Source organism: Triticum aestivum, chromosome 5B (genome assembly GCF_018294505.1).
Source record: "Triticum aestivum cultivar Chinese Spring chromosome 5B, IWGSC CS RefSeq v2.1, whole genome shotgun sequence".
Lineage (NCBI taxonomy): Eukaryota > Viridiplantae > Streptophyta > Magnoliopsida > Poales > Poaceae > Triticum > Triticum aestivum.
The window spans coordinates 704,485,650-704,507,149 of NC_057807.1; the positions used below are offsets into that span (position 1 = coordinate 704,485,650).

General features: G+C 54.6%; 1 protein-coding gene across 1 annotated transcript; it reads right to left on the reverse strand.

Annotated features, from left to right (window-relative positions):
* Nucleotides 1-2,968: 2,968 nt before the first annotated feature.
* On the reverse strand, nt 2,969-15,692 carry LOC123114397 (heat shock protein sti1 homolog). The gene is made up of 4 exons (XM_044535847.1): nt 15,555-15,692; nt 3,880-4,050; nt 3,712-3,791; nt 2,969-3,425 (listed from the first exon to the last, which is right to left on the reverse strand). The coding sequence occupies exons 1-4, from the start codon at nt 15,663-15,665 to the stop codon at nt 3,374-3,376; spliced, it is 414 nt and encodes a 137-aa protein (XP_044391782.1). The 5' UTR covers nt 15,666-15,692; the 3' UTR covers nt 2,969-3,373.
* Nucleotides 15,693-21,500: the final 5,808 nt, after the last annotated feature.

Here is a 21,500-nt window from a genome sequence, read left to right on the forward strand (position 1 = left end):
CCCGATCCACGCGTCCAAGTCACCGTCGTAGTAGTGTAGTACCCCTGGCCGTGGAACGGTAGGCGCCAGTCACCGCGGCGCGCCGACTGGCAGCCCTCGGTGTCGAGGGAGAAGGTGAAGGAGGACGAGGCAAATATGGTGCGGCCATCCGGGGTGCACCGCGTGCGATTTGACATGGTTGTCGTAGCCTGTGGCATCGAGCGGGAGCGGCGACTGGCCTATATTCCAGACCCACTCCAGTTGGTGATAGCGTTCCTCGCATGCTAGGTGTAGCCCGGCGTATTGTCGGTGGCGTCTAGCGCCCACAGCTTGTCGCCGCCGACGGGTGCGGCTTGGCAGGAACCACGGGGCCACCAGTCCCTGGCGGGTTCAGGGAAGTCATCGCCGTCGACGGGTTCAGGGCCGTATGGAGGACTCCCACCGTCCAGCTTGGCCGTCTTGGTGTCGTAGACCACGGTGAGGAAGAAGGCATCGTCCCTCGAGATGGTATAGGAGTGACCCGTGATGACGACGTTGTTGCCGAGGGCTTCGAAGTGCGGGTCTTCCACCATTGAGACGCCCAGGCGGAGAGCTGGTTCAGGGAGGCGGCGGACGAGGCGCAGGCGCCGTGGAGGTCGTCGACGTCGAGCTTGTAGATGCTGTGCGCCCCCGAGTGACTCGTGTTCATCTCTTGAGCACCACGTACAGATGCCGGCGCAGATTGGCCGCTGCCGCCGCCGCCGTGGTCCAGCCAGCTCCGTCTCGCCGCGCCGTGCCATCCTCCGTGGCGTAGGCACGTGATGGAAGGATCCATGGCTTTGCACCGCCCGGGGCCAGGGCGGCAGCTGCTCGCAACCGGAGATGGGAGAGAAGGGGTTGAGATTGGGCGATGAAGGATCGCAACATTAATTGTTGGAAGAAATTCAGTCGCGAGTCTGTGAGAAAGGGATGCGATCGTGTTATCATGATTCGTTACGATTTCATGAGTTAGGCAAGACAATATTGTAACAACTTTTTTTTTTGACGTGGAAATAGCATTTCCATTTATCCAGCCGGTGCCGCAGAGTCGCTAGCAACCAAGTTTACAAGAAAGTCGGGATAGTGCTCGGTCCACACACTGGCCGGCACGTCCGCACGAAAACCAACTTGCGCTAAAGAGTTGCATGCCCGTGGGCAGTGCACGAAGCGAACAGCTTCGAACTGAAAGAAACAGCGCTATTGTGAGCATCTCGGAATAGGACGCCCAGCTCAGCGCCGTCCGAATCACCAGTGTTTAGAGCTTGGACTAAAGACAGGCAGTCGGACTCAAACATAACCCTTTGAGCTCCAGCATCGCTCGCGCCCTCGATAGCCGCAAGACAGGCTTCAGCTTCAGCTTGGAGAACACTCTTCAGATGCATCAGTTTTCCTGAACCAGCGGCGATAACATCTCCCTCGTCCGAGCGGATAACATAGCCATATGCCCCGTCCCTCGAAACTTGGTGGAAGGCTGCGTCGAAATTGACTTTCACAAAACCCGGGCTCGGTGCTTCCCATCTGGCTAACGGAGCTGCTCCCCGGGGAACAATTGGAGCTGTAGTGCTCAAGTCGATGAGGTGAGGCTGGATTAGAGATCCCACCTCGATCGTAGATCGTGCCTTGTCGCCAGTGTTGTGGGACTGGTGGACGGAGCGCAACAATATTGTAACAACTAACAATCCATTGACCGGTTGGAGATAAAATCTTTGTGAATCGAATCTTATCTCATTATTTTCTTCTCTTCCATTTTTTGTCAAAATATTAACAAAAAAAAATTCATTCTCCTTTTGACGATGAAAGGTTGCCCCCAATTTTTATAAAGCAACATTCCCAGCATACACCAGGCCATATATATATAACAAAAGAAAAAAAATAGCAAGAATGGTAAAGATACAAGACATCGAAAGAGCCACTAACAAGCTCTAAATGTAACACGCGCAAGCTTGAACATCGAGGCCCTCGGCGAACACGATCCGGCAGACAACAACACGACTAAGGCAAGGTAGTGGCCCGCAACCGAAGGAGGCCACGCTCCGTCAACCGCTGCTCACGCCAGCCCAGGACACAATGGGCCAAGAGTTTACAAAATGTATGGTAAACACGGGCATATCTAGATTTGTAAGCCATTGTTTCTTGAATAATACTCCCTCCATTTTTCTTTTAGTTTGCATATAAGATTTGGTCAAAGTCAAACTTTGTAAATTTGACTAGCTTTGTAGGAAAAGATATCAACATCCACACTATGAAATCAATAATATTAGATGCATGATGAAACAAATTTCCCTAACATATAACTTTAGTATTGGAGATGTTAATATTTTTTCTATAAAGTTAGTCAAACTTTACAAAGTTTGACTTTGACCAAATCTTATATGCGGACTAAAAAGAAACGGGGGAGTACAACATAGCCATAAAATGGTACTTTCGGAGGCAGAGGCAGTGTAAAATATCTTTTATGATAGCCCGAACTTGTTGTGACTCCAGTACAAAGGGATCTGGTGGGTTACTCTCCCAGCGCACGAACACTCCGGCTTCTCGCTAGTGGAAGACGGATCCACTGTTGAATCTGGCCACGTAAAAAGCCATTACTTTCAATGTATTCTCAAGTCAACCATATAACAGATATCTTAAGCAAAGCAATCCATGGCATTGAAGCATGCATCAACTACGATATCAATACTAGCTACCATTTCCTATCAAATTATGTAGCGAGATTAATGGCTGAAATAAATACAGTATGACGAAGATAAAGCATGTCAAGTGAATTTCATAATCAGGTTATTCCAAGATCCTCCTCAAGTTCTCAGTCATCCAACCGACTTACTCATAGCCACTCATGGTTGTACCTCAAGTTCTTGATAAATTTCGCCTTTCCATGATTCATTTCCAGCATTAACATTACTTAGTGTTTGTACCTCCAGACTCGACACACAATAGCGTACCTTCAAAATTTAGGTATTCTTCACCATTGTACATACAAGATGTTGCCATTGCGACCAAGTGGAGCTGTGGCAACAAGGCAAGGAAACCTCACCGTCAGGATCCATACATACATATGTACGCGCGCAGATGATAGATAGCGCAGATGACAGACGTATACGAGAAAGCGAAAAAATCAAGTCATTTGCTACCAACATTACCGGACAGTCAGTAGAGATAACAAACGAGCACTTCCATTATCCACCAAGCAAGTTATTCAAACATATCGAGCACGTATTGCTCCACACTAGTGCACGAAAGCAACTTTGCAGAGAAAAAAAGGCTTTGCAATATTTCAACGGTCATGACTTGAGTTGAATAGAGGATGGCGTTTTTTTTCACGAGAGGTGACTTGGTCTTCATCCATCGTCAACACAAGTGCAAGCTCAGGTTCACCTCATGTTGCCTTGGTGTTGCCTTTTGATATCTTCAAAGATTCCATCGCCTCCCTGCACATAATACCCACAATCATCATTGGTGTGGATAATGCATGCAAGACTACAAACAATACGGTCACATGGCTTTCTTCTATAATAGAACATGAAACTTCTCTCACTGAGGGGTGCAAAAAGGGCACATGCCACAAATCTAGGAAATAGACCGATACTACCATTGGTCAAGTTTTTAGTAAGCACATAAGAGCAGAAGTCAGGATAACATGTTCCCAATATATCACTAACAATGACATGTGCCGAAGCATGCATGCAACGATACAAAAAGGGGCTAGATGGATACCGTATTGCACACTCCATCTCAGCATTTTCCATGTCCAACTTGAATCCATCAAGAAGCGCTCCACATGCGCTCTTGTAGTCCTGACAATGAATGATGGCCTTGTAAATCAATTATTAAAAACAATTTGCATCTGTCAAATGAAGTAGCAGGTGGGACCTTCAACCCCACCTTCAGTAACATCAGAGCTGCGCCCTGCCGGTAGCAGGCCTTTGGCCAGTCAGGCCGCATTTCTCTGCTGTGAAGAGCATCCAACAGAGCCTTTGGTCCATCACCAGTGCGGAGCCAACAAAGGCTCCTGTTTGAGAACAAGGTTGCATCGTTAGGGTCAACATCTATTGCCTGCATCCAACAAGTTAAAGAAGATTTGCCGACTATCAAACACAGATACAAATTTGCGAATGGGAAATCTACAAATGGCTGCTCATTGACTAGTAGTGCAAGATATTAATGAATCAGCAAACACCTTAAATTCTCTTGCAAAGAAAGTCAACCAAAGAAGCTTTTTCATATATAATGGCTGCTCATTGACTAGTAGGTCCTGTGTAAAGGATCATGTCAGACAATTATCTCCTCTGCAAAGGCGCCCCATTAGTAAATATTCCTGTTTTGATAACAAATGATCCTAACACAACCTGGAAAATTACAATCTAGTTTTTCCCAGTTGAACTGTTATGACCGGGAAAGGACAAATTAATGCTACAACACCAACAGCCAAATCAGGCAAGCAGCAAGGGCATGATGCATGATGGGGCTGGTGCACAAGGAGCATAAACTGGCTAGGGGGATTGGTCTGATGGATAAGTCTACGTACTAGGGTCTTTGTGGGGCTGCAGCACATGGTCCTTTGTGGGGCTGGAGCACATGGTCTTTGTGGCTGTTAGGATAGAATCCTTGACCATCAAGGACTGGCAGTTAGGATAGCATCTTAGACTGGCATCTTAGCAGCATCTTAGACTAGCATCTTAGCATATGTTTGGCTGGCTAGCAGCCTATAAATATGTATCCCCAACCCCTCAGGTTGGCATGGCATTGTGTGAGAAATAAACCAACGAAAATTGTCCCAACTCTTCTAGTGTCATCCACAACTATCAATGCTCAGACTGAAAGGTCTAACAAGTGGTATCAGAGCCTCGTTATCTTGTACCCTGAGCATTTCCTGTGGGCAGCCTAAGTCGGTAGCAGCAGCTGCTCCGTCTGCCTCTGGTTACCTCCCTCCCTCCGAACTGTCGAGCAGCAGTTCGTCTTCAACAACCTCCTCTTCACGCAACAGCCCCCCTGCAGCGAGCCATGTCTGCAGGTCGCTCTCAGCACACGGCTACCTCGAGCATACGGCGTCGGCAGGAGGCCGAGCGTGCCGTGGCAGAGGAGCGTGAGCGAGCAGCTGTAGCAGCAGCTGCTGCGGCAGCAAGGGCGTCGAGGCTGGCTGCAGCGGAGCTGGCAGCAGCCAGAGCGGAGGTAGAAGCAGCCGAGGCGGAGGTAGAGGCAGCACCAGAAGCAGCACGTGAGGCTACGACGGATGCCAAGGCACTTCGCGGCGGCTCCGGCAGCTCCAACACCTCCGCGCCTGCGGACGACGGCACCGACGCAGACCGCGCCAAAGTGGCGCAAGAGCGGACGGCACAGTGGGCAGCCGAGCACGCCCGCGCTCCACGTGGAAGTGCGCATCGCGACAGCGGCTACAACAAGCAGGACCGCGGCCTCCACGAGGTCCGGACTGTGGTCAGGGATGTTGCTCCCAGTGTTGGGTGGCCTATCCTTACTAAAACCAACTACGTCGAGTGGGCCAGGATCATGAAGATCAGGCTCCAGGTGCGGCGCATGTGGGAGGCAGTCCAGGACATCAACGTTGACCATCTAGAGGATCGACGGGCGCTGGACGCCCTCATCGCCACAGTCCCACCCGAGATGCAGTTCTCGCTTTCCAACAAGCGGACTTCCAAGGAGGCTTGGGACGCCATCACCGTGGCATGCATCGGCAGCAACCGTGCTCGCAAGTCCACCCTGCAGGCACTTCGTAAGGAGTGGGAGAGCCTGGGCTTCAAGCCAGGTGAGGATGTTGATGACTTTGCTCTCCGTCTCAACACTCTGCTCCAGAAGATGGTGAAGTTTGGCGATGCCACCTACACCGAGGAGAGAGCTGTCGAGAAGCTCTCTCGGTGCATTCCCGAGAAGTACAAGCAGATGGCTCGCTCGATCGAGATTTGCTGGACCTCTCCACGATGACGATTAAGGAGGCTATAGGTCGCCTCAAGGTCGTCGACACCGACGAGCCACAACCTCCCTCGGGGCCCATCACCACCGGCGGGAAGCTACTCCTAACTCGTGAGCAATGGGATCCCAGCCTTGGTGACAGGAAGAAGGGGGAGCCTTCTTCCACGACGGGCGGCCGCACGTGTGGCAAGCAGTGTAAGGCGCGAAGAGGCCCCCCGGGCAGGGCACAAGGACGTGCCAAAGGTGACGCCTGTGGAGGCGCCAAGGACGGCGCCGCTGGCAAGCCCAAGCCGGCACAGGACAACAGTTGCCACAACAGTTGCCACAACAGTTGCCACAACTGTGGCCGGCTTGGCCATGAGTGTTGATAACCACGACAAGGCCAGGCTCACGTCGCACAGGCGGAGGAGGAGGAGACGGCTCTGTTCATGGCGCATGCAAGCATCGAGCTACCTTCAGTGACACCAGTCGCAAAGGCTCTCCTCGACCTCGACGAGCCAAAAGCACACGCTCTTCTCGGCGATGGCTCCGGGAAGGACAAGACTGTGGGGTGGTGCCTCGATACCGGCGCACCCACCACATGACCGGTCGAAGGGAATTCTTCGCCGAGCTCGACTCCGACGCGCGAGGCTCCGTCAAGTTTGGGGATGCCTCCGCTGTGGAAATTAAGGGCGTCGGCTCCGTCATCTTCACCACCAAGACGGGAGAGCATCCGTTGCTCACCGGTGTCTACTACATCCCCGCGCTAAGGAACTCCATCATCAGCTTGGGACAGCCGGATGAGAATGGCTCACGCGTGCTGATTGAGCATGGGGTCCTACGCATCTGGGATCGCCAGCGTCGCCTTCTCGCCAAGGTACCCAGAGGTGAAAATCGACTCTATGTACTTGATGTGCAGGTGGCACAACCGGTTTGTCTCGCTGTCCGTCGGGACGACGAGGCGTGGCAATGGCATGAGCGCTTTGGGCACCTTCATTTTGAGGCCCTGAAGCATCTAAGTGCCAAGGAGATGGTGCGAGGCCTGCCATGCCTCGACCATGTGGAGCAGTTCTGCGACATCTGCGAGCGGACGAAGCAGAGACGACTCCCCTTTCCCCAGCAGGCGAGTTTTTGGGCCAAGGAGAGGCTGGAGCTCGTGCACGGAGATCTGTGCGGCCCGGTGACGCCAGCCACACCAGGAGGTCGACGCTATTTCCTGTTGCTCGTCGACGATCTCTCTCGCTACATGTGGGTGATGGTCCTCGGCAGTAAGGGAGAGGCGGCGGACGCCATCAGGCGCGCGCAGGCTGCTGTGGAGGCGGAGAGCGGCTGCAAATTGCGTGTGTTGTGCACTGACAATGGCGGTGAATTCACGGCGGCTGAATTCGCGTCGTACTGCGCTGATGAGGGCATCCAGCGCCACTACTCCGCACCGTACAGCCCACAGCAAAACGGCGTCGTCGAGCGGCGCAACCAAATGGTTGTGGGGATGGCTCGGGCTCTCCTCAAGCAGAGAGGGATGCCGGCTGTTTTCTGGGGAGAGGCGGTGCTAACAGCCGTCTACATCCTAAACCGCTCGCCTACTAACGCACTCGACGGCAGGACACCGTACGAGGCCTGGCATGGGCGGAAGCCGGCGGTCTCCAACTTGCGGGTCTTTGGCTGCCTTGCGTTCGCCAAGGAGCTCGGCCACATCGGCAAGCTTGACGACAGGAGTACTCCGGGAGTCTTCATCGGCTACGCGGAGGGCTCAAAGGCCTACCGCATCCTCGACCCAAAGCCACAACATGTGCACACGGCGCGAGACGTCGTGTTCAACGAAGGGCGAGGGTGGCAATGGGACAAGATGGTGGACGACGGCTTGACACCGACGTATGACGACTTCATTGTCGAGTACGCCCACTTTAAGGAAGCCGGGGGAGCAAGCAGCTCCTCTTCGCCGGGCACGTCTACCCCGGCCCCCAAAACTACATCGACTCCGGTGCCTGCTACGCCGATGGCACCACAGCCGGCAACGCCGCATACTCCAGCCCCAGCAGTCACCACTTCGGGCTCGTCTTCATCAGCACCAGCTCATGCAGAGCACAACCCGATGAAGTTCGCTTCCCCGCTCACTCACGACGAGGAGCGTATCGACGCGTATCATGGCGGTGAACCGCTGCGGTATCGTACGATGGATAATCTACTAGGCGACCAGCCGGTGCCGGGACTGGTGCCATGTGACCTGGAGGCGCGGCTACAACTTGCGTGTGAGGACGGCGAACCACGGTCCTTTGCAGAGGCCGAGAGAGACGCGGCATGGCGCGCCACAATGCAGTTGGAGATGGATGCGGTCGAGCAAAACCGCACCTGGGAGCTCGCTGACCTCCCTCGTGGTCACCGAGCAATCACCCTTAAGTGGGTGTTCAAGCTGAAGAGGGATGGAGCCGGCGCCATCATCAATTACAAGGCTCGCTTGGTGGCCCGAGGCTTCTTGCAGCAGGAAGGAGTCGACTTCGACAACGCTTTCGCTCCCGTGGCACGGATGGAGTCCGTGCGACTTCTCCTTGCGCTAGCTGCCCAGGAGGGCTGGCGTGTCCATCACATGGATGTCAAGTCGGCATTCCTCAACGGCGACTTGAAGGAGGAAGTCTACGTGCATCAGCCACCGGGATTTACGATCCCCGACCAGGAGGGCAAGGTACTCCACCTGCGTAAGGCTCTCTATGGCCTACGGCAGGCACCTAGGGCATGGAACGCCAAGCTGGACTCCACGCTAAAGAAGATGGGCTTCGAGAAAAGCCCGCATGAGGCGGCCGTCTACCGACGGGGCAGTGGAGGAAATGCCCTGCTGGTGGGCGTCTATGTTGACGACTTGGTGATCACCGACACCAAAGATGCAGAGGTGGCGGCGTTCAAGGAAGACATGAAGGCCACCTTCCAAATGAGTGATCCGGGGCTCCTCTCCTTCTATCTAGGGATTGAGGTGCACCAGGATCACTCTGGGATCGCGCTTCAACAGTCCGCCTACGCCAAGCGCGTCGTTGAGCTAGCTGGGCTCACCGACTGCCACCCAGCTCTCACTCCGATGGAGGAGAGGCTGAAACTGAGCCGCGATAGCACGACGGAGGAAGTGGACGCTACGCAGTACCGACGCCTTGTGGGGAGCCTTTGCTACCTCGCCCACACACGGCCGGACTTGGCATTCTCCGTCGGCTATGTCAGTCGGTTCATGGAGCGACCGACGTCGGAGCACCAGCAGGCAGTGAAGAGGATCGTCCGCTACATGGCAGGGACCCTCGACCACGGCCTCCACTACCCTAGGTGTCCAGGGGCGGCACACTTCGTCGGGTACAGCGACAGCGACCACGACGGCGACATCGACACCAGCAAGAGCATGAGGGGGATCCTCTTCTTCCTCGGCAAGTGTCTCGTGAGCTGGCAATCGGTCAACCAGCAAGAGCACATAGCAGCCTCCACCACCTGCACCCAGGCGCTCTGGCTCGCTCGACTGCTTGGTGATCTCCTCGTCCGAGACACCAAAACGGTACAGCTCCTGCTGGACAGCAAGTCCGCCCTGGCCCTGGCAAAGAACCCCATTTTCCACGAACGAAGCAAGCACATCTGACTGAAGTATCATTTCATCTGCAACTGTTTGGAAGAAGGGAGCATCGAGGCGAGCTACATCAACACCACGGATCAGCTCGCAGATCTGCTCACCAAGCCTCTTGGGAGGATCAAGTTCCTCGAACTCTGCTCCAGGATCGGGATGATTCGACTCTCCCACAAGACGACGTACAAGACTTAGGGGGAGAATGATGGATAAGTCTACGTACTAGGGTCTTTGTGGGGCTGCAGCGCATGGTCTTTGTGGCTGTTAGGATAGAATCCTTGACCATCAAGGACTGGCAGTTAGGATAGCATCTTAGACTGGCATCTTAGCAGCATTTTAGCATATGCTTGGCTGGCTAGCAGCCTATAAATATGTATCCCCAACCCCTCAGGTTGGCATGGCATTGTGTGAGAAATAAACCAACGAAAATTGTCCCAACTCTCCTAGTGTCATCCACAACTATCAATGCTCAGGCTGAAAGGTCTAACAAGTGGTATCAAAGCCTCGTTATCTTGTACCCTGAGCATTTCCTGTGGGCAGCCTAAGTTGGTAGCAGCAGCTGCTCCGTCTGCCTCTGGTTACCTCCCTCCCTCCGAACTGTCGAGCAGCAGTTCGTCTTCAACAACCTCCTCTTCACGCAACAGCCCCCCTGCAGCGAGCCATGTCCGCAGGTCGCTCTTAGCACACGGCTACCTCGAGCATACGGCGCCGGCAGGAGGCCGAGCGTGCCATGGCAGAGGAGCGTGAGCGAGCAGCTGTAGCAGCAGCTGCTGCGGCAGCAAGGGCGTCGAGGCTGGCTGCAGCGGAGCTGGCAGCAGCCAGAGCGGAGGTAGAAGCAGCCAAGGCGGAGGTAGAGGCAGCAGCAGCAGAAGAAGCAGCACGTGGGGCTACGGCGGATGCCAAGGCACTCCGCGGCGGCTCCGGCAGCTCCAACAGTTCCGCGCCTGCGGACGACGGTGCTGACGCAGACCGCGCCAAAGTGGCGCAAGAGCGGACGGCGCAGTGGGCAGCCGAGCACGCCCGCGCTCCAGGTGGAGGTGCGCATCGCGACGGCGGCTGCAGCGAGCAGGACCTCGGCCTCCACGAGGTCCGGACTGTGGTCAGGGATGTTGGTCCCAGGGTTGGTTGGCCTACCCTCACTAAAACCAACTACGTCGAGTGGGCCAGGATCATGAAGATCAGGCTCCAGGTGCGGCGCATGTGGGAGGCAGTCCAGGACAGCAACGTCGACCATCTAGAGGATCGACGGGCGCTGGACGCCCTCATCGCCGCAGTCCCGCCCGAGATGCAGTTCTTGCTTTCCAACAAGCAGACTGCCAAGGAGGCTTGGGACGCCATCGCCGCGGCACGCATCGGCAGCAACCGTGCTCGCAAGTCCACCCTGCAGGCACTTTGTAAGGAGTGGGAGAGCCTGGGCTTCAAGCAAGGTGAGGATGTTGATGACTTTGCTCTCCGTCTCAACACTCTACTCCAGAAGATGGTGAAGTTTGGCGATGCCACCTACACCGAGGAGAGAGCTGTCGAGAAGCTCTTTCGGTGCATTCCCGAGAAGTACAAGCAGATGGCTCGCTCGATCAAGTCTTTGCTGGGCCTCTCCACAATGATGATCGAGGAGGCGATAGGTCGTCTCAAAGTCATCGACACCGATGAGCCACAACCTCCCTCGAGGCCCATCACCACCGGCGGGAAGCTACTCCTAACTCGTGAGCAATGGGATCCCAGCCTTGGTGACAGGAAGAAGGGGAGCCTTCTTCCACGACGGGCGGCCGCAAGCGTGGCAAGCAGCGTAAGGCGCGAAGAGGCCCCCCGGACAGGGCACAAGGACATGCCGAAGGTGACGCCCGCGGAGGCGCCGCTGGCAAGCCCAAGCCAGCACAAGACAACAGTTGCCACAACTGTGGCCGGCTTGGCTATTGGGCCAATGAGTGTCGACAACCATGACAAGGCCAGGCTCACGTCGCACATGCGGAGGAGGAGGAGACGGCTCTGTTCATGGCGCATGCAAGCATCAAGCTACCTTCAGCGACACCAGTCGCAAAGGCTCTCCTCCACCTCGACGAGCGAAAAGCACACGCTCTTCTCGGCGTGGCTCCGGGAAGGACAAGACTGTGGGGTGGTGCCTCGATACCGGCGCACCCACCACATGACCGGTCGAAGGGAATTCTTCGCCGAGCTCGACTCCGACGCGCGAGGCTCCGTCAAGTTTGGGGATGCCTCCGCTGTGGAAATTAAGGGCGTCGGCTCCGTCATCTTCACCACCAAGACGGGAGAGCATCCGTTGCTCACCGGTGTCTACTACATCCCCGCGCTAAGGAACTCCATCATCAGCTTGGGACAGCCGGATGAGAATGGCTCACGCGTGCTGATTGAGCATGGGGTCCTACGCATCTGGGATCGCCAGCGTCGCCTTCTCGCCAAGGTACCCAGAGGTGAAAATCGACTCTATGTACTTGATGTGCAGGTGGCACAACCGGTTTGTCTCGCTGTCCGTCGGGACGACGAGGCGTGGCAATGGCATGAGCGCTTTGGGCACCTTCATTTTGAGGCCCTGAAGCATCTAAGTGCCAAGGAGATGGTGCGAGGCCTGCCATGCCTCGACCATGTGGAGCAGTTCTGCGACATCTGCGAGCGGACGAAGCAGAGACGACTCCCCTTTCCCCAGCAGGCGAGTTTTTGGGCCAAGGAGAGGCTGGAGCTCGTGCACGGAGATCTGTGCGGCCCGGTGACGCCAGCCACACCAGGAGGTCGACGCTATTTCCTGTTGCTCGTCGACGATCTCTCTCGCTACATGTGGGTGATGGTCCTCGGCAGTAAGGGAGAGGCGGCGGACGCCATCAGGCGCGCGCAGGCTGCTGTGGAGGCGGAGAGCGGCTGCAAATTGCGTGTGTTGTGCACTGACAATGGCGGTGAATTCACGGCGGCTGAATTCGCGTCGTACTGCGCTGATGAGGGCATCCAGCGCCACTACTCCGCGCCGTACAGCCCACAGCAAAACGGCGTCGTCGAGCGGCGCAACCAAATGGTTGTGGGGATGGCTCGGGCTCTCCTCAAGCAGAGAGGGATGCCGGCTGTTTTCTGGGGAGAGGCGGTGCTAACAGCCGTCTACATCCTAAACCGCTCGCCTACTAAGGCACTCGATGGCAGGACGCCGTACGAGGCCTGGCATGGGCGGAAGCCGGCGGTCTCCAACTTGCGGGTCTTTGGCTACCTTGCGTTCGCCAAGGAGCTCGGCCACATCGGCATGCCTGACGACAGGGGTACTCCGGGAGTCTTCATCGGCTACGCGGAGGGCTCAAAGGCCTACCGCATCCTCGACCCGAATACACAGCGTGTGCGCATGGCGCGAGACATCGTGTTCAACGAAGGGCGAGGGTGGCAATGGGACAAGGCGGTGGACGACGGCTCGACGCCGACGTATGACGACTTCATTGTCGAGTACGCCCACTTCAACGAAGTCGGGGGAGCAAGCAGCTCCTCTTCACCGGGCACGTCTACCCCGGCCCCCAAAACTACATCGACTCCGGTGCCTGCTATGCCGACGGCACCACAACCGGCAACGCCGCATACTCCAGCCCCGACAGTCACCACTCCGGGCTCATCTTCATCAGCACCAGCTCACGCAGAGCACAACTCGATGAAGTTCGCTTCCCCGCTCACTCACGACGAGGAGCGTATCGACGCGTATCATGGCGGCGAACCGCTGCGGTATCGTACGATGGATAATCTACTAGGCGACCAGCCGGTGCCGGGACTGGTGCCACATGACCTGGAGGCGCAGCTACAACTCCCATGTGAGGACGGCGAACCACGGTCCTTTGTAGAGGCCGAGAGAGACGCGGCATGGCGCGCCGCGATGTAGTTGGAGATGGATGCGGTCGAGCAAAACCGCACCTATGAGCTCGCTGACCGCCCTCGTGGTCAGCATGAAATCACCCTTAAGTGGGTGTTCAAGCTGAAGAGGGATGGAGCTGGCGCCATCATCAATCACAAGGCTCGCTTGGTGGCCCAAGGCTTCTTGCAGCAGGAAGGAGTCGACTTCAACGAACCTTTCGCTCCCGTGGCACGGATGGAGTACGTGCGACTTCTCCTTGCGCTAGCTGCCCAGGAGGGCTGGCGTGTCCATCACATGGATGTCAAGTCGGCATTCCTCAACGGCGACTTGAAGGAGGAAGTCTACGTGCATCAGCCACCGGGATTTACGATCCCCGGCCAGGAGGGCAAGGTACTCCGCCTGCGTAAGGCTCTCTATGGCCTACGACAGGCACCTAGGGCGTGGAACGCCAAGCTGGACTCCACGCTAAGATGGGCTTCGAGCAAAGCTCGCATGAGGCGGCCGTCTACCGACAGGGCAGTGGAGGAAATGCCCTGCTGGTGGGCGTCTATGTTGACGACTTGGTGATCACCGGCACCAAAGATGTAGAGGTGGCGGCGTTCAAGGAAGACATGAAGGCCACCTTCCAGATGAGTGATCTAGGGCTCCTCTCCTTCTATCTAGGGATTGAGGTGCACCAGGATCACTCCGGGATCGCGCTTCAATAGTCCGCCTATGCCAAGCGCATCGTTGAGCTAGCTGGGCTCACCGACTGCCACCCAGCTCTCACTCCGATGGAGGAGAGGCTGAAACTGAGCCGCGACAGCACGGCGGAGGAAGTGGATGCTACGCAGTACCGATGCCTTGTGGGGAGCCTTTGCTACCTCGCCCACACACGGCCGGACTTGGCATTCTCCGTCGGCTATGTCAGTCGGTTCATGGAGCGACCGACGTCGGAGAACCAGCAGGCAGTGAAGAGGATCGTCCGCTACGTGGCAGGGACCCTCGACCACGGCCTCCACTACCCTAGGTGTCTGGGGGCGGCACACTTCGTCGGGTACAGCAACAGCGACCACGCCGGCGACATCGACACCAGCAAGAGCACGAGCAGGATCCTCTTCTTCCTCGGCAAGTGTCTCGTGAGCTAGCAATCGGTCAAGCAGCAGGTGGTGGCCCTGTCCAGCTGTGAGGCCGAGTACATAGCGGCCTCCACCGCCTGCACCCAGGCGCTCTGGCTTGCTCGACTGCTTGGTGATCTCCTCGTCCGAGACACCAGAACGGTACAGCTCCTGGTGGACAGCAAGTCCGCCCTGGCCCTGGCAAAGAACCCCGTTTTCCACGAACGAAGCAAGCACATCCGATTGAGGTATCATTTCATCCGCAACTGTTTGGAAGAAGGGAGCATCGAGGCGAGCTACATCAACACCATGGATCAGCTCGCAGATCTGCTCACCAAGCCTCTTGGGAGGATCAAGTTCCTCGAACTCTGCTCCAGGATCGGGATGATTCGACTCTCCCACAAGACGACGTACAAGACTTAGGGGGAGAATGATGGATAAGTCTACGTACTAGGGTCTTTGTGGGGCTGCAGCACATGGTCCTTTGTGGGGCTGCAGCACATGGTCTTTGTGGCTGTTAGGATAGAATCCTTGACCATCAAGGACTGGCAGTTAGGATAGCATCTTAGACTGGCATCTTAGCAGCATCTTAGACTAGCATCTTAGCATATGCTTGGCTGGCTAGCAGACTATAAATATGTATCCCCAACCCCTCAGGTTGGCATGGCATTGTGTGAGAAATAAACCAACGAAATTGTCCCAACTCTCCTAGTGTCATCCACAACTATCAATGCTCAGGTTGAAAGGTCTAACATGGTCACCTAGCATGAGGTAAGCAAGTTCAGGAGCATTCGGATAGGTTAAGAGAAGAAAGAACAACTGATTCTATTTAATTTTTAGAATAAGGCAGAGATAAGGCAAGAGTCTAGTTTTGGGTGTAAAATCTTCTGGCCATAGCTTCCCCTTACAATAACCTAATCCCTTTCCAGTCATTCTAGCTATATTTTTCCAAATAGTTATCCCTTGACAATGCCATTGGTCAAGTTTCCTTCTCAATAACTAGGCCTTGCCATTTGGTGACTCAACCATAGTTGGAAGACTGTTTGAAAACATGCATGTTCACATGCATTATTTTCTCTCAAAGAATTAGAAACAGGAAAAGAAGAACACAGAATAAGGCGCTGTAACTTACCTTGGTATAGAACGCTGATGCAGAAATGTAATCATTTCTCTCGATTGCTTTACTCGCAAATGACTTCAATTGTGATATTTTCCTTTCATTCACTTGTTCGTCCTGAACCATAAATAATACGTATCAAATAAGATGGAGACATGAGTAATGAATAGAAAAATGCTATAATAGTAAAAAAAAAACATAGGACTGTTCTATAAATGTTTGGGAAAACATGGTTTTGATTTGGCCAAAATATTGACTATCAACAATCTATATTGTTTAAGCATAATGTTTAGACTTCCAATCATACATCATCCTGCATCCGTGCTCAGTACTATAAGCTCACATACCAATAAAAATTTTAACAACCAGCAATATACTGTAATACTCCCTCTGTATCAAAATATAAAACACAAATATCTTTGATTGGTAATAGGCTCCAATAGCGATGAAAACTTTAAAAACCAGCAATATAGTCTCCTCATAAATTTCACCTCACAAATATTTTTCTAGTGTAAGTGTGCAACCCCTTTCATTTCCTACTTTCCAATATAATCTTAAGATTTAAGATGATGCCACAATCAAAACCTCCCTCTTTTGCACATAGTAGATGAAAGTTTCTAACAAGATGAAAAACAAATTGCCATCATTCCCTTAGTATGCCCAATATGAAACACTGGAATTTCATGACTTGACTTTCACATAAATAGCCAAATAGGTGTAATTCCAGCAAATTCTCTACCAAATTTATCCATTGCAAACAGGACCAAATACTTGAAGTAAGATTAGTCCGCATAAGCAAGAAAAGAAGGAGCAAAAAATATAACTAAATTCAATTTGACATGTTTCATCCCTAATTACCTAAAGCAAACATAAGATACAAATCTGGTATTTAAGATATTCAAAATATTTCTTTATTAGCAACATATTTTTCAATATTTTAACAACTCATTTAGAAAGGACAGCCAAATATAGCATTTGATTAATATTTTTTCATGTGGAAGCATTTAATAAAGTGTAGAACGGTCAAATTGTTTTAAGCCAAGTCATTAGTCAACTTAAGCATCATGTGGTGTCACTTGACAAAATGCGCATTCATGTTTTCAGCCAAAAATTACATTGAGCAAGAATCCAAGCAGACTGTTCGATACTGGACATAGATTAATTCTAGAAGAAACTGGAGGCACATAAGGTCCTGGTACAAATACTTGTGGATAAGGACCTGGTGTAAAGTTGCTACAAAAAGAATGCAGACTTGCAGACATAATGGTTTACTATTTGGTTCACTGCCATGGTTTACCACTATTTCCTCTACAACTGTCTGCCACAACCATGGCATGGCCCTAAAGATAGTCACTGACATTTGAGTCCTCCTAAAGAGAAGTTTGTAGTGCTTAGGCCAAACTTGGCTGCCTAAGATGTGGCAAACTGCGGCAACAAACCAAATAGGCCCTAAAGATGATAAAATTGACTAATAACTATCCTACAAGTACCTTAGGATCAACTTCGACCTCGACCTCTTCCCCACGGACAACGTGCTGCTCCCATTGGCGTCGCTGCACCTGGCCACGTCCTCATGCTCCGCTGGATCGCCGGGTTGGGACGGTGACTCCTCTGGTGCTGGCGCGAAAGGCAGCCTGAAAAACAACAAGTTGTTTTCAGAAAATCCACCAAACACACAACTCAACCTCTTCTCTGAGATTAGCACCACAAAAAAAAGCCTTCAAGGGAGTAAAGTACCAAACAATAAATTAGAATGGAGCATGAGAACAATACAGAAAACGAACAAATGGAGAAAAGGCAAACAATTCAAACTTATTTGTGTTTACACGTGAACATGCAACTTAAGGCAGAAGTAGCAAGCAGTGTAAGGCGCGAAGAGGCCCCCCGGGCAGGGCACAAGGACGTGCCAAAGGTGACGCCCGTGGAGGCGCCAAGGACGGCGCCGCTGGCAAGCCCAAGCCGGCACAGGACAACAGTTGCCACAACTGTGGCCGGCTTGGCCATTGGGCCAATGAGTGTTGATAACCACGACAAGGCCAGGCTCACGTCGCACAGGCGGAGGAGGAGGAGACGGCTCTGTTCATGGCGCATGCAAGCATCGAGCTACCTTCAGTGACACCAGTCGCAAAGGCTCTCCTCGACCTCGACGAGCCAAAAGCACACGCTCTTCTCGGCGATGGCTCCGGGAAGGACAAGACTGTGGGGTGGTGCCTCGATACCGGCGCACCCACCACATGACCGGTCGAAGGGAATTCTTCGCCGAGCTCGACTCCGACGCGCGAGGCTCCGTCAAGTTTGGGGATGCCTCCGCTGTGGAAATTAAGGGCGTCGGCTCCGTCATCTTCACCACCAAGACGGGAGAGCATCCGTTGCTCACCGGTGTCTACTACATCCCCGCGCTAAGGAACTCCATCATCAGCTTGGGACAGCCGGATGAGAATGGCTCACGCGTGCTGATTGAGCATGGGGTCCTACGCATCTGGGATCGCCAGCGTCGCCTTCTCGCCAAGGTACCCAGAGGTGAAAATCGACTCTATGTACTTGATGTGCAGGTGGCACAACCGGTTTGTCTCGCTGTCCGTCGGGACGACGAGGCGTGGCAATGGCATGAGCGCTTTGGGCACCTTCATTTTGAGGCCCTGAAGCATCTAAGTGCCAAGGAGATGGTGCGAGGCCTGCCATGCCTCGACCATGTGGAGCAGTTCTGCGACATCTGCGAGCGGACGAAGCAGAGACGACTCCCCTTTCCCCAGCAGGCGATTTTTTGGGCCAAGGAGAGGCTGGAGCTCGTGCATGGAGATCTGTGTGGCCCGGTGACGCCAGCCACACCAGGAGGTCGACGCTATTTCCTGTTGCTCGTCGACAATCTCTCTCGCTACATGTGGGTGATGGTCCTCGGCAGTAAGGGAGAGGCGGCGGACGCCATCAGGCGCGCGCAGGCTGCTGTGGAGGCGGAGAGCGGCTACAAATTGCGTGTGTTGTGCACTGAGAATGGCGGTGAATTCACGGCGGCTGAATTCGCGTCGTACTGCGCTGATGAGGGCATCCAGCGCCACTACTGCACGCCGTACAGCCCACAGCAAAACGGCGTCATCGAGCGGCGCAACCAAATGGTTGTGGGGATGGCTCGGGCTCTCCTCAAGCAGAGAGGGATGCCGGCTCTTTTCTGGGGAGAGGCGGTGCTAACAGCCGTCTACATCCTAAACCGCTCGCCTACTAAGGCACTCGACGGCAGGACGCCGTACGAGGCCTGGCATGGGCGGAAGCCGGCGGTCTCCAACTTGCGGGTCTTTGGCTGCCTTGCGTTCGCCAAGGAGCTCGGCCACATCGTCAAGCTTGACGACAGGAGTACTCCGGGAGTCTTCATCGGCTACGCGGAGGGCTCAAAGGCCTACCGCATCCTCGACCCAAAGCCACAACATGTGCACACGGCGCGAGACGTCGTGTTCAACGAAGGGCGAGGGTGGCAATGGGACAAGATGGTGGACGATGGCTTGACACCGACGTATGACGACTTCATTGTCGAGTACGCCCACTTTAAGGAAGCCGGGGGAGCAAGCAGCTCCTCTTCGCCGGGCACGTCTACCCCGGCCCCCAAAACTACATCGACTCCGGTGCCTGCTACGCCGATGGCACCACAGCCGGCAACGCCGCATACTCCAGCCCCAGCAGTCACCACTTCGGGCTCGTCTTCATCAGCACCAGCTCATGCAGAGCACAACCCGATGAAGTTCGCTTCCCCGCTCACTCACGACGAGGAGCGTATCGACGCGTATCATGGCGGTGAACCGCTGCGGTATCGTACGATGGATAATCTACTAGGCGACCAGCCGGTGCCGGGACTGGTGCCATGTGACCTGGAGGCGCGGCTACAACTTCCGTGTGAGGACGGCGAACCACGGTCCTTTGTAGAGGCCGAGAGAGACGCGGCATGGCGCGCCACAATGCAGTTGGAGATGGATGCGGTCGAGCAAAACCGCACCTGGGAGCTCGCTGACCTCCCTCGTGGTCACCGAGCAATCACCCTTAAGTGGGTGTTCAAGCTGAAGAGGGATGGAGCCGGCGCCATCATCAATTACAAGGCTCGCTTGGTGGCCCGAGGCTTCTTGCAGCAGGAAGGAGTCGACTTCGACAATGCTTTCGCTCCCGTGGCACGGATGGAGTCCGTGCGACTTCTCCTTGCACTAGCTGCCCAGGAGGGCTGGCGTGTCCATCACATGGATGTCAAGTCGGCATTCCTCAACGGCGACTTGAAGGAGGAAGTCTACGTGCATCAGCCACCGGGATTTACGATCCCCGACCAGGAGGGCAAGGTACTCCACCTGCGTAAGGCTCTCTATGGCCTACGGCAGGCACCTAGGGCGTGGAACGCCAAGCTGGACTCCACGCTAAAGAAGATGGGCTTCGAGAAAAGCCCGCATGAGGCGGCCGTCTATCGACGGGGCAGTGGAGGAAATGCCCTGCTGGTGGGCGTCTATGTTGACGACTTGGTGATCACCGACACCAAAGATGCAGAGGTGGCGGCGTTCAAGGAAGACATGAAGGCCACCTTCCAAATGAGTGATCCGGGGCTCCTCTCCTTCTATCTAGGGATTGAGGTGCACCAGGATCACTCTGGGATCGCGCTTCAACAGTCCGCCTACGCCAAGCGCATCGTTGAGCTAGCTGGGCTCACCGACTGCCACCCAGCTCTCACTCCGATGGAGGAGAGGCTGAAACTGAGCCGCGATAGCACGACGGAGGAAGTGGACGCTACGCAGTACCGACGCCTTGTGGGGAGCCTTTGCTACCTCGCCCACACACGGCCGGACTTGGCATTCTCCGTCGGCTATGTCAGTCGGTTCATGGAGCGACCGACGTCGGAGCACCAGCAGGCAGTGAAGAGGATCGTCCGCTACGTGGCAGGGACCCTCGACCACGGCCTCCACTACCCTAGGTGTCCGGGGGCGGCACACTTCGTCGGGTACAGCGACAGCGACCACGACGGCGACATCGACACCAGCAAGAGCACGAGGGGGATCCTCTTCTTCCTCGGCAAGTGTCTCGTGAGCTGGCAATCGGTCAACCAGCAAGAGCACATAGCAGCCTCCACCACCTGCACCCAGGCGCTCTGGCTCGCTCGACTGCTTGGTGATCTCCTCGTCCGAGACACCAGAACGGTACAACTCCTGCTGGACAGCAAGTCCGCCCTGGCCCTGGCAAAGAACCCCATTTTCCACGAACGAAGCAAGCACATCTGACTGAGGTATCATTTCATCTGCAACTGTTTGGAAGAAGGGAGCATCGAGGCGAGCTACATCAACACCACGGATCAGCTCGCAGATCTGCTCACCAAGCCTCTTGGGAGGATCAAGTTCCTCGAACTCTGCTCCAGGATCGGGATGATTTGACTCTCCCACAAGACGACGTACAAGACTTAGGGGGAGAATGATGGATAAGTCTACGTACTAGGGTCTTTGTGGGGCTGCAGCGCATGGTCTTTGTGGCTGTTAGGATAGAATCCTTGACCATCAAGGACTGGCAGTTAGGATAGCATCTTAGACTGGCATCTTAGCAGCATTTTAGCATATGCTTGGCTGGCTAGCAGCCTATAAATATGTATCCCCAACCCCTCAGGTTGGCATGGCATTGTGTGAGAAATAAACCAACGAAAATTGTCCCAACTCTCCTAGTGTCATCCACAACTATCAATGCTCAGGCTGAAAGGTCTAACAAGTGGTATCAGAGCCTCGTTATCTTGTACCCTGAGCATTTCCTGTGGGCAGCCTAAGTTGGTAGCAGCAGCTGCTCCGTCTGCCTCTGGTTACCTCCCTCCCTCCGAACTGTCGAGCAGCAGTTCGTCTTCAACAACCTCCTCTTCACGCAACAGCCCCCCTGCAGCGAGCCATGTCCGCAGGTCCTCTTAGCACACGGATACCTCGAGCATACGGCGCCGGCAGGAGGCCGAGCGTGCCATGGCAG

Coding starts and splice junctions, on each gene's coding strand:
- LOC123114397 (XM_044535847.1), bottom strand. CDS start 15,665: ATGGTTCAGGACGAACAAGTGAATGAAAGGAAAATATCACAATTGAAG. Junction 3,792..3,879: donor CAGCTCTGATGTTACTGAAG/GTGGGGTTGAAG, acceptor ATTCATTGTCAG/GACTACAAGAGCGCATGTGG. Junction 3,426..3,711: donor GAGATGGAGTGTGCAATACG/GTATCCATCTAG, acceptor TATTATGTGCAG/GGAGGCGATGGAATCTTTGA.